Genomic DNA, 16332 nt, shown 5'->3' with positions numbered 1-16332 from the left:
TTTTTTTTTCTTTTTAACCTCTGGTGGCTTTTGTTGGGTTGACTGAGTTTTGGTTGTTGCTATTGTCCTTTTATTTTTTTCCCCTTAAATGGGTTTTGAGGTTATATATCCTATATCTCTTCATTTAGCAGTTGCCCCTAATTGGTTTTGCTATAAGAAATTGATTTTTTAAAATAAGTTTTATTTTTGAACAGTTAGATATACAGAAAAATTGCAAAGCTAGGATAGAGTTCCCATATGCTTCATATCCAGTTTTCCCTATTAACATTTTATATTAGCATGATGCATTTGTCACAGTTAATGAACCAATATAGATATACTATCATTAACTAAAGTTTGTGCTTTATTCAGATTTCCTCAATTTTTATCTAAAGTCCTCTTCTGTTCCAGAATCCAATCCGGGATCCAATCTAATCCACGTGACTGTCAGTCCTTACGTCTTCTTAAGCTTCTCAGGCTATGCCGGTTTCTCAAACTCTGTTTGGTTTTAATGACCTTGGTGATTTTGAAGATTGGTCAGGTATTTTGTACAGCACCCCCGAGTCAGGATTTATCTGATGTTTTTCTCATGATTAGACTGGAGTTTCGGGGTTTTGGAAGAAAGACCACAGAGGCAAAGTGCCATGCGCATCACATCCTGTCACATTATATCAAGGGAACATACTGTCAACAGGACTCATCATTGTACATGTTGACCTTGGTCACCTGGCTTAGGTAGTTTTTGTCAGGTTTCTCCTCTGTAAAGAGTAAAGCTTTTCTATTTCCCCTTTATCATACTGTAATCTTTGGAAGGAAGTTACTATGTGTGGGTAATATGTAGGGAGTGGGGAATTGTGCTTCACCTCCATGAGAGACAGATAGCTACAGAAATGAATTTGAATTATTCTGTATGAGAGATTTGTCTATTCTCTCTCTTTTGTTTGTTTATGTAATCACGTATTCATTCAGCATGGACTCTTGGATACTTATGTTATACTTGAGGTTATAACCCAATACTACTTTATTTTGTTCTTCAAATTGTTCCAGCTATATCCATCCTGAAAAAAGTCTTTAAAAATTTATTCCAGCCATAGCCACTGGGAGCTCTTTCAGCTGGTTCCTGTGCCCCTTTGACAGATACCAATTGATGTGATTTTTAAAAATACTTCCAGGCCAGGTGCAGTGGCTCACGCCTGTAATCTCAGCACTTTGGGAGGCTGAGGTGGGCGGCACTAGAGGTCAGGAGTTCGAGACCAGCCTGGCTAACATGGTGAAACCCTGTCTCTACTAAAAATACAAAAATTAGCCGAGTGTGGTGGTGGGCGCCTGTAATCCCAGCTACTTGGGAGGCTGAGACAGGAGAATTGCTTGAATCTGGGTGGCGGAGGTTGCAGTGAGCCAAGATTGTGCCATTGCACTCTAGCCTGGGTGGCAAGAACAAAACTCCGTCTCAAAAAAAAAATAATAGTAATAATACTTCCTTACTTCCTGGCACCTCAAGATGCTTCAAGATTCAAGCTCATCTTACATATTTTCTGTCCCAGTCAAATCAGCCAAGGAGCCCTGGTTCCTTTTTTGGAGAGTAGGATTAGAGACTAAGACCTGGGTGCTAGATGTGCTCATTGCTACAGAGTGTTGTTGCTTCCAGCCCCTCTCAGTTGACAGAGCAAGGGAATATATGTCTTTATACTAGCCCATATATATACTCATGGCTATAAATATTTCTGTATATAGCTATCTGTATATAGTCACGTGCCACATGGTGATATTTTGGTTGACAGGCCACATATATGATGTTGGTCTCATAAGATTATAGTACTTTATTTTTACTGTGCCTTTTCTGTGTTTAGATACACAAATACTATGGTGTTATAGTTGCCTACAGTATTCAGTACAGTCACATGCTGTACAGGTTGGTAGGCTAGGAGACATAGGCTTTACCATACAGCCTAGGTGTGTAGTAGGCTATACCATCTAGATTTGTGTAAGGACACCCTATGATGTTTGCATAACGAAATGGTAAAAGTCTAACAAACACATCTCAGAATGTATCCCCGTTGCTAAGCAACACATGACTATACGTTAATATTAAGCTAGGCCGGGTGCAGTGGCTCATACCTGTAATCCCAGCACTTTGGGAGGCCGAGGCAGGCAGATCACCTGAGGTTGGGAGTTCGAGACCAGCCTGACCAACATGGAGAAACCCCATCTCTACCAAAAATACAAAATTAGCTGGGCGTGGTGGCGGACGCCTGTAATCCCAGCTACTTGGAAGGCTGAGGCAGGAGAATCACTTGAACCTGGTGAGCTGAGATTGCGCTATTGCACTCCAGCCTGGGCAACAAGAGCGAAACTCCATCTCAGAAAAAAAAAAAAATTAAGCTAAATATGATTTCATACTTAGCTTAAAGTCTCCTACTCTAATCCACTTTTATATGGGTCATTTTAGCCTGCCCCTCTTATCTGTAACCTCTCTCTCTCTGATAGGGAGAAACCTGGCTCCCACCATCCCCTATCCATTTACTTAGGTCATTTCCAGTATGCATGCATAATGGTTTGCTTGAGAACTGATAGGCTATACACCCTTATGACAAACTACACGCCCATCTAGAGGAAACAGTAGCTATCAAGTTCAGTAGGACGCTAGGTTGGGCAGATGGGTCCACTTGTGAGGACAAATTCTATTGTGAAAAACTTTTCCCCAGAGCTTTTTCAGTTATGTGTGATTAGCCAGAGCCTCTAGTCTGGGTGGGGTACTGGGGATCGGAGAGAAGGTACCCTGGATTGACAAAATATAGAATAGCCTTTGTGAGACCTGGGGTGGGGTGGAAGAACTTGGCCCCTCATCAGTGGAGCTGTGGGCTCCAACGACCCCTCTTACTTCTCTATGGAGAAGGTTTTCTGTGAGATAGTACTTCATGTTCGAAACACCTGAGCCTTCACCATTCTGGTGGACTGAAGCCTGGGGTTTGGTTTTGTTTTTATTTTTTAATTGTTATTTTTGGTGGGGGTAGATAGGTTGTTTGAGGAAGGGTATCAGCTCAGTGTATCTTTGGGTGGCTTTGACAGATTTCCCTTTTGTGGGGTTATATTTGTGACACTGTCTTAAGGGCCGTGACCATTTCAGGAGAGAATTTCAGTATTATTTTGTTTCATACAAAGACAGTTAAATTTTAAAATCTTTGTTTTGTTATCGTTGCTTTTTATAGACAGGGCTTCACTCTGTCACCCATGCTAGAGAGCAATACACACTCACTGTAACCTCAAACTCCTAGCCTCCAGCGATCCTCCTTCCTCAGCCTTCCAAGTAATTGGGACTACAGGCATGCACCACCATGCCTGGCTAATGAAAATAATTTTTAACATTTATTTTTAATCGACAGATAATCTTTGTATATATTTATAGGGTACAATGTGATGTTTTGGTCTGTGTATACATTGTAGTAAGATTCATTCAAGCTAATTAACATATCCATTGTCTCACAAACTTATTTTGTTGTAGTGAGAGTTGTAAAAGTCTATTAGCAATTTTAAAATACACAATACATTATTATTAATTGTGGTCACCGTGCAGTGCAATAGGTTGCTAAAACTTAATTCCTCCTGTCTAACCGAAACTTTGTATTCTTTAATCAACACTTTCCCTTTCCCCATACCTCTCCCTCCCCTCAGCCTATGGTTAGCTACCTTTCTACTGTTTCTGTCAGATCAACTTTTTTAGATTCCACATCTAAGTGAGATCATACAATATTTGTATTTCTGTGCATAATGTCCTTCAGTTCCATCCACATTGTCATGAATGACAGAATTTCCTTCTTTTTAAAGGATGTATAGTACTCCATTTATATATGAACCACATTTTCTTTATCCACTCATTTGTTGATGGACACTTAGGTTGCTTCCATACCTTCGATAGTGTAAATAAAACCAAAATGAACATGGGAGTACAGATATCTCTTCAAAATAGTGATTTCAATTCCTTTGGATATTAATACCTACACAGAACTGGGACTGATTTCTGAATTATATGATAATTTCTTTTTTTTTTTTTTGAGGAACCTCCATACCATTCTCCAAAATGGCTATACTAATTTACATTCCCAACAACTTGTGCAAGTGTTCCCTTTTCTCCATATCCTCACCAACAAATATCATTTGTCTTCTTGATAATAGCCATTCTAACAGATGTAAGATGACATCACATTTTTCTTTGTTTTTGTTTTTGTTTTGTTTTGTTTTGAGATGGTGTCTTGCTCTGTCACCAGGCTGGAGTGCAGTGGCGTGATCTCAGCTCACTGCAACCTCTGCATCTCTGGTTTGAGAGATTCTCCTGCCTCAGCCTCCCGAGTAGCTGGGACTACAGGCGCATGCCACCGCCCCCAGCTAATTTTTGTATTTTTAGTAGAGACGGGGTTTCACCATGTTGGCCAGGATGATCTCGATCTCTTGACCTCGTGATCTGCCTGCCTCAGCCTCCCAAAGTGCTGGGATTACAGGCATGAGCCACTGTGCCCAGCCCACATTTTGGTTTTAATTTGTGTTTCCCTGACGATTAGAGATATTGAGCATTTTTTTCATATACCCGTTGGCCATTCATATCTCTTCTTTTGAGAAGCTCCTTTGCCTTTGCCCATTTTTAACTGGGTTATTTGTTTTCTTGCTATTGAGTTGAGTTCCTTATATATTTTGGATATTAACCCCTTTTCAGATGTATGGTTTGCAAATATTTTCTCCCAATCCATGGGTTGTCTTTTTACTCTGTTGTTTCCTTTGCCGTGCAGAAACTTTTTAGTTTTATTCAATCTCATTTGTCTACTTTCACTTTTGTTGCCTGTGCTTTTGGAGTCTTATCTAGGAAATGGTTGCCCAGACTAATATTGTGCAACTTTTTCCCTGTGTTTTTTTCTAGTAGCTTTGCAGTTTCAGGTCTTGCATTTAAGTCTTTTATTCATTTTGAGTTAATGTTTGTATATGGTATGAGATAGGGGTCCAGTTTCATTCTTCCACATGTAGATATCCAGTTTCTCTACATCATTTACTGAAGAGACTGTCCTTGTTGGAGATCAATTAACCATAAATATTTGAGTTTATTTTGGTGCTTTCTATCCTGTTCCATTAGTTGATGTGTCTGTTTTTATGCCAGTACCATGCTGTTTTGATTACAATAGCTTTATAATACATTTTGAAATCAAGAAGTGTGATGCCTCCAGCTTTGTGCATTTTGCTCAAGATTGCTTTGGCTATTGGGGGTCATTTCTGGTTCCATACAAATTTTAGGATTTTTTTTCCATTTCTGTGAAAAATGACACTGGAATTTCGATAAAAATTACATCGTATCTGTAGATCACTTTGGTCAGTATAGACATTTTAACAATATTCTTCTAATACATGAACATGGGATATATTTTCATTTGTGTTTTTAATTTTTCATCATTGTTTTATGGTTTTCAAGGTACAGGTTAGGAGGTACGGGTCTTTTACCTCCTTGGTTAAGTTTACTACTCAGTATTTTATTTTTTGATGTTATTATAAATGGAATTGTTTTCTTTTTTTCAGACAGTTCATTGTTCAAATATAGAAATGCTATTAATTTATGTATGTTGATTTTTTAACCTGCTACTTTACTAAATTTGTTTATCAGTTCTTATAGTTTTCTGGTGGAGTCTTTTTTTTTTTTTTTTTTTGAGACAGAGTCTCGCTCTGTCGCCCAGGCTGGAGTGCAGTGGCGCGATCTTGGCTCATTGCAAGCACTGCCTCTTGGGTTCATGCCATTCTCCTGCCTCAGCCTCCCGAGCAGCTGGAACTACAGGCACCCGCCACCATGCCCAGCTAATTTTTTTTTTTTTTGTATTTTTAGTAGAGATGGGTTTTCACCGTGTTAGCCAGGATGGTCTCGATCTCCTGACCTCGTGATCCGCCCGCCTCGGCCTCCCAAAGGGCTGGGATTACAGGCGTGAGCCACCACGCCCGGCCCTGGTGGAGTCTTTAGGTTTTTCTACACATAAGATCATGTCATTTGCAAACAGAGACAATTTACCTTCTTCCTTTCCTACAGAGAGGCCTTTTATATCTTGTTCTTGCCTAACTGCTCTGGATATAACTTACTCTGTTGAATAGAAGTAGTGAGAGTGGGCATTGTTTTCTTGTTTCTGATCTTAAAGGAAAAGCTTTTAACTCTTCACTATTGAATGAATCAAATGTTTGTTTCTGCATCTATTGAGATGAATAGCTGGGATTACAGGCATGCACCACCACACCCAGCTAATTTTTGTATTTTTTGATAGAGACAGAGTTTCACCATGTTGGCCAGGCTGGTATCAAACTCCTGACCTCAAGTGATCTACCCACCTTGGCCTCCCACAGTGCTAGGATAACAGGCATGAGCCACCGCACCTGGCTGTCTCAAGATATTTTTAAATTTTCCTTTTAATTTCTTCTTTGACCTGTTGATTGTTTAATTTCCACATATTTGTGAGTTTTCCAAGATTCCTCCTGTTGTTTATTTCTAGTTTCCTGCCATTTTGGTCAGAAAAGATACTTGATATGATTTCAGTCTTCTTAAATTTGTAAAGACTTGTTTTGTGGCCTAACATATGATCTATCCTGGAGAATGTTTCGTGTGCACTTGAGAAGAGTGTGTATTTTGTTGCTGTTGGTTGGAATGTTCTGTAAATATCTGTTAGATTCATTTGGTCTAAAGTGTAGTTCAAGTCCAATGTTTCCTTATTGATTTTCTGTCTAGATGATCTGTCCAATGTTGAAAGTAAGGTATTGAAGTGTTCTACTATTATTGCATTGCAGTCTCTCTCTCTCTTTAGATCTATTAATATTTGCTCTATATATTTAGGTGCTTCAATGTTGGGTGCATATATATTTACAATTGTTATACTTTCTTAATTAATTGACCCCTTTAGCATATAATGACCTCCTTTGTCTCTTTTTACAGTTTTTGACTTTAAAAGTCTATTTTTTTTTAACTTTTATTTTCAGTTCAGGGATACATGTGCAGGTTTGTTATATAGGTAAACTTGTATCATGGGGGTTTGTTGTACAGATTACTTCCTCACCTAGGTAATAAGCCTAGCACCCATTGGTTATCTTTCCTGATCCTCTTCCTCCTCCTAGCCTCCACCCTCCAATAGGCCCCAGTGTGTGTTGTTCCCCTCTATGTGTTCGTGTGTTCTCATCATTTAGTCCCACTTATAAGTGAGAACATGTGGTACTTGGTTTTCTGTTCCTGTATTAGTTTGCTAACAATACTGGCCTCTATTTTGTCTAATATAAGTATAGCTACCACCACTCACTTTTGGTTTCTATTTGCATGGAATACCTTTTGTTATTCCTTCACTTTCTAAAGGGAAATGACCATTTCTAGAGGATATTTCATTATTACTTTGTTTTATGCAAAGATAGTTTAATTTTTTTTTTTTTTAATTTTTAGGATCTGGGGACTTTGATGATTTTCGCCTGGAGGATGCAGTGAAAGAAACTTCCTCAGTAAAGCGTGAGTAGTAAATCAAATAAACTGTTAAAAACAAACAATAGCGATTAATGTGTATCATCCACTCAGAATATATGCGCAAGAAAAACAATATATTTTACTTGATCAGATGAAATATGGATAGTGGCCGGGCACGGTGGCTCACGCCTGTAATCCCAGCAATTTGGGAGGCCAAGGCGGGAGGATCACTTGAGGTCAGGAGTTCGAGACCAGCCTGGCCAACATGGTGAAACCCCGTCTCTACTAAAAATACAAAAATTAGCCGGGTGTGGTGGTGCATGCCTATAATACCAGCTACTTGGGAGGCTGAGGCAGGAGAATTGCTTGAACGCAGGAGGTGGAGGTTGCAGTGTGCCAAGATCGCACCATTGCACTCCAGCCTGGGTGATGAAGCGAGATCTCCATCTCAAAAAAGAAAAGAAAAGAAAAGAAAAGAAATGGTTATATTATTTAAAGTAAAATTTGAATATTTAAAGCCTTTGTTAAGAATACCTAACAATGTGTGATAACTGATATATCATTTTCTGTAGCTCAAGTCATAGCCCCTACTGGTGTGACATATCAGCAGTGGCCTCCAAGCGCTGTCTTCCTTAACTCAGAAAAAAAGGCACTTTGAAGTGAATAAAGGATTTGTTTCTCCTTTTAGATTGATTTTATAATGGCTTTTTTTTTTGACACAGGATCTTGCTCTGTTGCCCAAGCTGGAGTACAGTGGCACCATCTTAGCTTTACTGTAGCCATAAACTCCTAGGCTCAAGTGATCCTTCCATCCCAGCCTTCCGAGTAGCTGGAACTATAGGTGTGTGCTACCACACCTGGCTAATTTTTAAATTTTTTTGTGGAGACAGAGTCTCACTGTGTTGTCCAAGCTGGTCTTGAACTCCTGGCCTTAAGTGATTCTCCCACTTTGCCCTCCCAAAATACTGAGATTATGAGCATTAGCCACTACACCTAGTCATGGCTTTTGTTAAAATGGAGTCTGTGTAGTTTCTCAAATGCTAAGCTTTGTTATCAATTTTCCTTTTTTTTTCATTTTTTAACTTTATTTATTTGTTTATTATTCATTTATTTTGGAGACAGAGTCTCGCTCTGTCACCCAGGCTGGAGTACAGTGGCGCAATCTCGGCTCACTGCAACCTCCCCCTCCTAGGTTCAAGCAATTCTCCTGCCTCAGCCTCCCGAGTAGCTGGGACTACAGGTGCATACCGCCACGCCTGGCTAATTTTTTGTATTTTAGTAGAGGGGATTTCACCGTGTTGCCCAGGCTGGTCTCAAACTCCTGAGCTCAGGCAATCCGCCTGCCTCGGCCTCCCAAATTGCTGGGATTACAGGTGTGAGCCACCACGCCTGGCCTCCTTAAACCATTCTTTTAAAAAATGATAACTGCTTATAAAGTAAAGCCAAGGTCTCCCTTGACCCTTCTCCCTTCTAACTGACATGAGAACTGCTGTAGTCAGTTTGGGGCATGTTGATCCCAGTTAGTTTTCAATGCTGTTAGGTGCATCTGTAGATAGAAATTGTTGGGTGTTTTTTTTTGTTTTTTAATGTTACAGGTGTGAGGCTCTTTCATTTAATGTGTATTGAAGTCCTGAGAGAACATGTCTATGTTTGGTTTTTCCAGCTGCCTTAGGAAAGTACCACAAACTGGATGGCTTAAAACAACAGAACTTTGTTCTCTCACAGTTCTGGATGCTAGAAGTTCTATATCAAGGTGTTGGTTTGGCCACATTCTCTCTGAAGGGTCTAGGGAAGAATCTTTCCTTGACTTTCCCCACTTCTGGTGGCTCTAGGTGTTCCTTGGTTTGTGGTCACATCACTCCAATCTCTGCCTCTGTTGTCACATGGTGTTCCCCTTTCTGTGTCTCTCTCCTTTCTCTTACAAAGATGCTTGTTAGTGGGTTTAAGGCCCACCTGGATAATCCAGGATGATCTCATCTTGAGATCTTTCACTTAATTACATCTGCAGAGATCCTTTTTCCAAATAAGGAAATATATATTTATAGATATATAATATATATACACATACATATATGTGCACATATATATATGCACACATCCCTTATTCGTTTTAACCACTGCACGGTATACCATAGTATGCATTCAGTAAATGTCTGAATGCCAGCTGTGTTATCAGTTACTGTTTTAGGCTTTGGGGCTATAGCCATGAACAAATCACACACAAACCTGTGCCTTGTGGAGCCAGCGTTCCAGTAGTGTGGATTTGGCCATGACCTGTATTGCCATTTCCTTACTGGCAGAAACGTGATTTATTTCCTTTTTATGCAATTACAAATAGGGCTGCAGGGGACATTCTTGTCCATGTCCTTTGTGCCCAAGTGCAGTGTGACTGCTAGGACCAAAGATATGTGTTTTTTATATTATAAAAAACTCTGCCAAATTGTTTTCCAAAGTGGATTTGCCATTATGCACTGTCACTGATGTTATTCTAATAGTACCTGTTTTCCCAGACCCACGCCAACACTGAATTTTATCCATAAAAATATTTTACCGATATGATGGACAAAATAATATCTCATTGCTTATTATGCATTCCCCTGATTGTAGTCAAATGGAGCATCATATATTTACTGGCCATTTACATTTGCCTCTTTGGTAAATTGTTCACATTCTTCCCCCCATTTTTCTGCCAGATTGCTTGCCTTTTAAAAATGGGTTTATTAAGATCTCTTTGTTGAGTTGAGAAAGTCAAGGGCTTTGGAGTCAGATTTCTTGGGTCTAAACCCTACCTCTGCCACTTGTGAACTGTCACCTTGGGTAAGTCACCTGGCTTGTCTGCACCTCAGTTTCCTTATCTCTTACATGAAGCTAATAAGAAGTCCTACCTCCTAGGATCATTGTAAGGATGACATGGGAGGAGCCATGTGAAGCACTCAGCACAGTCCTTGGAACAAAGTGAGTGCTCAGTAAGCATTAGCCTTACTGTTGTTCTTTGACTGACTTGACTGGAAGGACTGACTGTGGCTGGGCCTCTGGTGTAAGAGTCAAGCAGACCTAAATTGAGCGACAAACTCAACACAATTCCTGACAAAATCCCAGATGGATTTTTTGCAGAAGTGGATAAGCTGACCCTAAAATTCATATGGAAATTCAAAGGACTCAGAATAGCCAAAGCAATCTTGAAAAACAAGAAAATGATGGAGAACTTATCAATTGTAGCACTGACTATAGACCTACAATAATCAAGATAGTAGGCTACTGGCTAGAGATCAATGGAATAGAACGGAGAGTCTAGAAATAAACCCTTAGATCTATGGTCAGTTGATTTTTGACAAAGATGCCAAGGCCTATTCAAAGTGAAAAGAACAGTCAATCTTCAACAAATAGTGCTTAGGACCATAGGATATCTACATGCAAAAGAATGAAGTTGGACCGTTACCTCACACCATACACAAAAATTAGCTCCAAATTGATCATAAACCTAGAAGTATAAGTCTCTTAGAAGTTAATTTTTGTGTACAGTGTGACGTGAGCGGTTTGGGCATTCTCAGGTCTTTCCTGGATATTCATGCTGTCCTCTGCATGCAGATGGCCTCTTAGATCCCCAGGAAAATAAATACACTTAATTTATTAGCAATGATGGTTTTAATGAAATCATTTAACATCTCCAAAACAAACAGGACCAAAACAAACTTGATAAATGTAAATAGACTTTCAATAAATTTAACTTCTTGATGGGAACTTTTTAAATCTCAGCATATCATACCTCCAATCAACAGGGACTTTTTAATATATAAAATCCCTTTTTGAGTCTTGTGCTGGCCCATCTGATCTTCCTCATCAGCACCCATCAGCCAGTGTGTCTGGGAACCCCTAGAACCATCTGTATGTGATGTATGTCTTTGAATGACAGCCCACAAGACCACATCATGCTGCCCCCCTTTTTTCTATCTTAGCTTATGTTTCTCATAACTGAGGTTTCAAAGAGATAGGCCTCTCCACCTCACCTTGGTCCAGATACTTATCTTGCAGGGAATGTTCTTCTCTGCACGTTGTGCATTCCTCTGCTTGTTTTAAAAACCCCTGAACCACCTAGGCCAGAGATTGTATCGTAAATGACCTTTATTTATTTATTCACCAATGTTTTTTGAGTGCCGGCTTGCTGCTAGGTGCTAGGCCTAACAATGTGGAAGAGGTCACTGCCCTTATGAATTGTTTTCTCTGGAAGGAGACATACAGTACCTAAAATATTTTCAGATATTGCTGAGTACTCTCAACCAAATTCAAGAGGGTGATGGGATAGCAAGGGCCCAAGATTAGGGGCAGCTACTTTAAATTGAGTGGAGAAGGCATCTCTGAGGAGAGGTAGTGTGCAAGGAAGTGAGGAAGGAGCCTTCGAGGCCAAGAGATCAGCTGTAAGAGTTCTGAGGCAGAGAAGAGCCAGGCTTACTCTGTGGCCCGTAAGGCAGCCTGTGTGGCTGGAGTTTGTAGAATGTTGGAGAAAAGACAGAGAAGTTGTCAGGGGACAGATCATGCAGGATCTTACTAGTATATTCACAAGGTTGCACAACCATCACTGCAGTCTGTTTTAGAACACTTTTATTACTTCAAAAAGAAACACTATATCCTTTACCTATCGCTTCCCAATCCCCCAATTCTTCTTGTTTCCACCCCTCACCCCCAAGCAACCACTAATCTCTTTCTGTCTCCATGGACTTCCCTATTCTGAATATTTCATATCAGTGGAATCATTCAATATGTAGACTTTATGTTTGGCTGCTTTCACTTAGTGTAATGTTTTCAAGGCTCATCCATGTTGCTTTCAGAGTCCTCCACCACTCTCACCATCTCTTCCTTTCTCTCTGTGCGTGTAATCATCTCATGGGGGAACACACTTCTGATTCTGCCAAGTAAAGCTTCTTATGAACATCCCCATTCCCTGGGAATACCATGGGCCCTGTATTAGTCCATTTGTGCTGCCATAACAAAATGCCTTTGACTAGATACTTTATAAATAACAGAAATATATTGCTCACAGCTCTGGAGGCTGGGAAGTCCAAGATCAAGGTGCTGGCATATTCAGTGTCTGGTGAGGGCTGCTCTGTGCTTCATAAATGGTGCCTTCTAGCTATGTTCTCACGTGGCAGAAGGGGCAAAAGGGCTGCCTCAAGCCTCTTTTATCAGGGCACTAATCCCATTTGTGAGAACGGTGCCCTTTGTGACCTAATCACCTCCCCAAAGTCCTCACCTTTTAATACCATCAGTATGGGGGTTAAGTTTCAACATGAATTTGGGGCTGGGTGGGGGGGACATATACATTCAGACCAAGCAGTTACCATTATTAAGCCACACCTGGGGGAACCCACCGTGTTTTGTTTACTGTTTCAGTACAGCACAATATTACAGAGAATCACTCCTGGTCAGAGTGCCATATTGCGGGAAGCATTTGCTGAGCAGCTAAGAATTTTTTCTGAGTTTGTCATTTTGAGAAAGGCTTCACAGAAATGGGTCTCTTTATTTTAGGAGCTAAGTGTTTTGATGAAGTTGACCTACTATTCTTAGTCCTGATAAGTAGACTCTTCTCATCTCAATTACGAATAAGAAATGCCATTTAAAGACTTACAACACAAAAATCTGTAGTTAATAGTTTCTAAAAATGTGCATAAATTGAAGCTCTTGTTCTACATCAATGCAAGCTTGGTCTCTGACAGAACAACTGATTCCACATGCATGTAGGAACTGCTCTCTCTTGAATGGCACCTGCAGATCTTCAGAGAAACAAGACGTTTCCAGAACTAGAATTGCAGGGCAGAACTGCACAAGTAATCAAGACTGTGTGGAACTATGTGGTACCGTAATTAAGACTGTGTGGTACTGGCATCACATAGGTCAATGGAACAGAATTGAGAGTCTGAAAATAAACCTTTATATTTATGGTCAGTTAATTTTCTTTAAGACAGATAAAAAAATGCTTTTACACAAGAGTTGTTTGAGTCATGCAAATTTTAAGCTAATATTTACATAAGTGGCAATTGCTTTTCTGGAACTTGCTCAAATAATGGTTTCAGTAATTCCTCTTTTTTACCTATCTATATCATAATATAATTATACATAAACAAACTCATTTAGACAAGTTGTACTCTTGCATTTTACTGGTACAAAGTCAAATGGAAATTAGAGACAAAATTATCTCTAAACTGATGATGAGATAGATTAAATATATACATACATACACACACATAATGACTACAGGTTATCACATGTGGTTCTCTTACCATAAATATCCATTCACTGGGGTGTGTGGTCTTCACAGTGAGGTATGAGTTAGGGTACCCAAAATCTTCCTAAAGAGTAGTGTGCAAACATTATCATTTTAAGGGAAAGACTTCCCATATTCTCAACTTCCAAATACAGTTTTTACTAAAACAGAACTGCAACAACCCCCTTGCTATGGTTTGGAAGTTTTTCCCCTCCAAAATTCATGTTGAAATTTAATTCCCAATGTGGCAGTATTGACAGGCAAGGTTTTTTTTTTTTCTTCTTCTTCTTCTTCTTTTTTTCTAAAAATGAGACAGGGTCTCGCTATGTTGCCTAGGCTAGACTTGAACTCCTAGGCTCAAGTGGTCCTCCCACCTGAGCCTCCTGAGTAAGACGTGATTGGGTCATGAGGGTTCTGCCCTCATGAATGAATTAACCCATTCATGGATTAATAGGAGAATGGATTAGTAGGTTATCATGGGAGTGGGACTAGTGGCTTTATAAGAAGGGAAAGAGAGACCTGAGCTAGCAACCAGCCCCACTTGGCATTTGATGTCCTGTGCCACCTTGAGACTCTGCAGAGTCCCCACCTACAAGAAGGCCCTCACTCACAAAATGCAGCACCTCAACCTTGGACTTCTCAGCCTCTATGACTGTAAGAAATCAGTTCCTCTTTTTTATAAATTACCCAGTTTCAGCTGGGCGCGGTGGCTCACGCCTATAATTCCAGCACTTTGGGAGGGTGAGGCAGGCGGATCACTTGGGGTCAGGAGTTTGAGACCAGCCTGGCCAACATGGTGAAACCCCGTCTCTACTAAAAATACAAAAATTAGCTGGGCGTGGTGGCACATGTCTGTAATCCCAGCTACTTGGGAGGCTGAGGCAGGAGAATCACTTGAACCTGGGAGGCGGAAGTTGCAGTAAGCCAAGATTGTGCCACTGCACTCCAGCCTGAGCTGGACAGAGTGAGATTCCGCCTCAAAAAATAAATAAATAAATAAATAAATAAATAAATAACCAACCAACCCACCAACCCAGTTTCAGGTATTCTGTTATAAGCAGCAGAAAAAAGACTAAGACATTGTGTTAGTCCATTCTCATGCTGCTAATAAAGACACACTTGAGAATGGGTAACTTATAAAGGAAAGAGTTAATTGACTCATAGTTCAGCATGGCTGTGGAGGCCTCAGGAAACTTACAATCATGGTGGAAGGAGAAGCAAACATGTCCTTCATATGGAAGCAGCAAGGAGAAGTGCAGAGTGAAGGGGGAGAAAAGCTCCTTATAAAACCATCCAATCTTGTGAGAACTCACCATCACAAGAAGAGCATGAGGGTAACCTCCGCCATGATTCAATTACCTCCCACTGGGTCCCTCCCATGACACGTGGGGATTATGAGAATTATAATTCAAGATGAGATTTGGGTGAAAACACAGCCAAACCGTACCAGACATCCTTCTTTAAAAAAAAATTATTTATTGAGGTAAAATCATACAATGTAAATTTAACCATTTTATTTATTTATTTATTTATTTTTTATTTTTTTAATTTTTTTAAATTTTTTTATTATTATACTTTAGGTTTTAGGGTACATGTGCACAATGTGCAGGTTTGTTACATATGTATCCATGTGCCATGTTGCTTTGCTGCACCCATTAACTCGTCGTTTAGCATTAGGTACATCTCCTAATGCCGTCCCTCCCCACTCCCCGCACCCCACAACAGTCCCCGGAGTGTGATGTTCCCCTTCCTGTGTCCATGAGTTCTCATTGTTCAATTCCCACCTATGAGTGAGAACATGCGGTGTTTGGTTTTTTGTCCTTGCAATAGTTTACTGAGAATGATGTTTTCCAGTTTCATCCATGTTCCTACAAAGGACATGAACTCATCATTTTTTATGGCTGCATAGTATTCCATGGTGTATATGTGCCACATTTTCTTAATCCAGTCTATCGTTGTTGGACATTTGGGTTGGTTCCAAGTCTTGCTATTGTGAATAGTGCCACAATAAACATACGTGTGCATGTGTCTTTATAGCAGCATGATTTATAGTCCTTTGGGTTGTGTATATTTGAGGTATATAACATGATATTATGAGATACATATACAACTTGGTAAATAGTTACTCTAGTGAAGCAAGTTAACATATCCATCATTTCACATAATTACCCTTTTTTGTTTGACAAAAACAGCAATATTTCATTTAGCAAAAATTCCAAATATAATACAATGTTATTAGCTATAGTCCTCATGTTTTACATTAGATTGCTAGACTTGTTCATCTTATATATCTGCTACTTTGTATCTTTTACCCTTCATTTAAAAGTGAGCAATTAAGTGGCATTTTAGGATATTCTTAATGTTGTACAACTACCTCCTCTATCCAGTTCCAAAACATTTCCATCACTTCACAGCAAAAATCCCTTACCTATCGAGCAGTTTCTCTCTATTCTTTTATCCTCCCCACCCCAAATAACCACCAACCTACTTTCTGTATCTGTGAATTTATCCTGGATATTTTATATAAATGGAACTGGACAGCATGTAGCCTTTTGTGCCTGGCTTCTTTTGTGTAGCATAATGTTTTGGAGGCGTTTCCATGTTGTAGCGTGTATAAGTACTTCATTCCTTTTTA

The 16332-nt window shown here is 39.8% G+C and overlaps 1 protein-coding gene across 3 annotated transcripts in view; it reads left to right on the top strand.

Moving 5' to 3' along the window:
* CD99L2 (CD99 molecule like 2) overlaps positions 1-16332 on the top strand; it is a 125071-nt gene that overhangs the window by 54995 nt on the left and 53744 nt on the right. For all 3 annotated transcript variants that reach the window (XM_030807491.1, XM_030807490.1, XM_030807492.1), the window contains exon 2: positions 7421-7483. In XM_030807491.1, the coding sequence (XP_030663351.1) occupies positions 7421-7483 (63 nt within the window). The remainder of the gene's footprint in view (positions 1-7420; positions 7484-16332) is intronic.

This window comes from Nomascus leucogenys, chromosome X (genome assembly GCF_006542625.1).
Source record: "Nomascus leucogenys isolate Asia chromosome X, Asia_NLE_v1, whole genome shotgun sequence".
NCBI classification, from domain to species: Eukaryota; Metazoa; Chordata; class Mammalia; order Primates; family Hylobatidae; genus Nomascus; species Nomascus leucogenys.
This window is presented reverse-complemented; position numbering and strand designations above follow the sequence as displayed.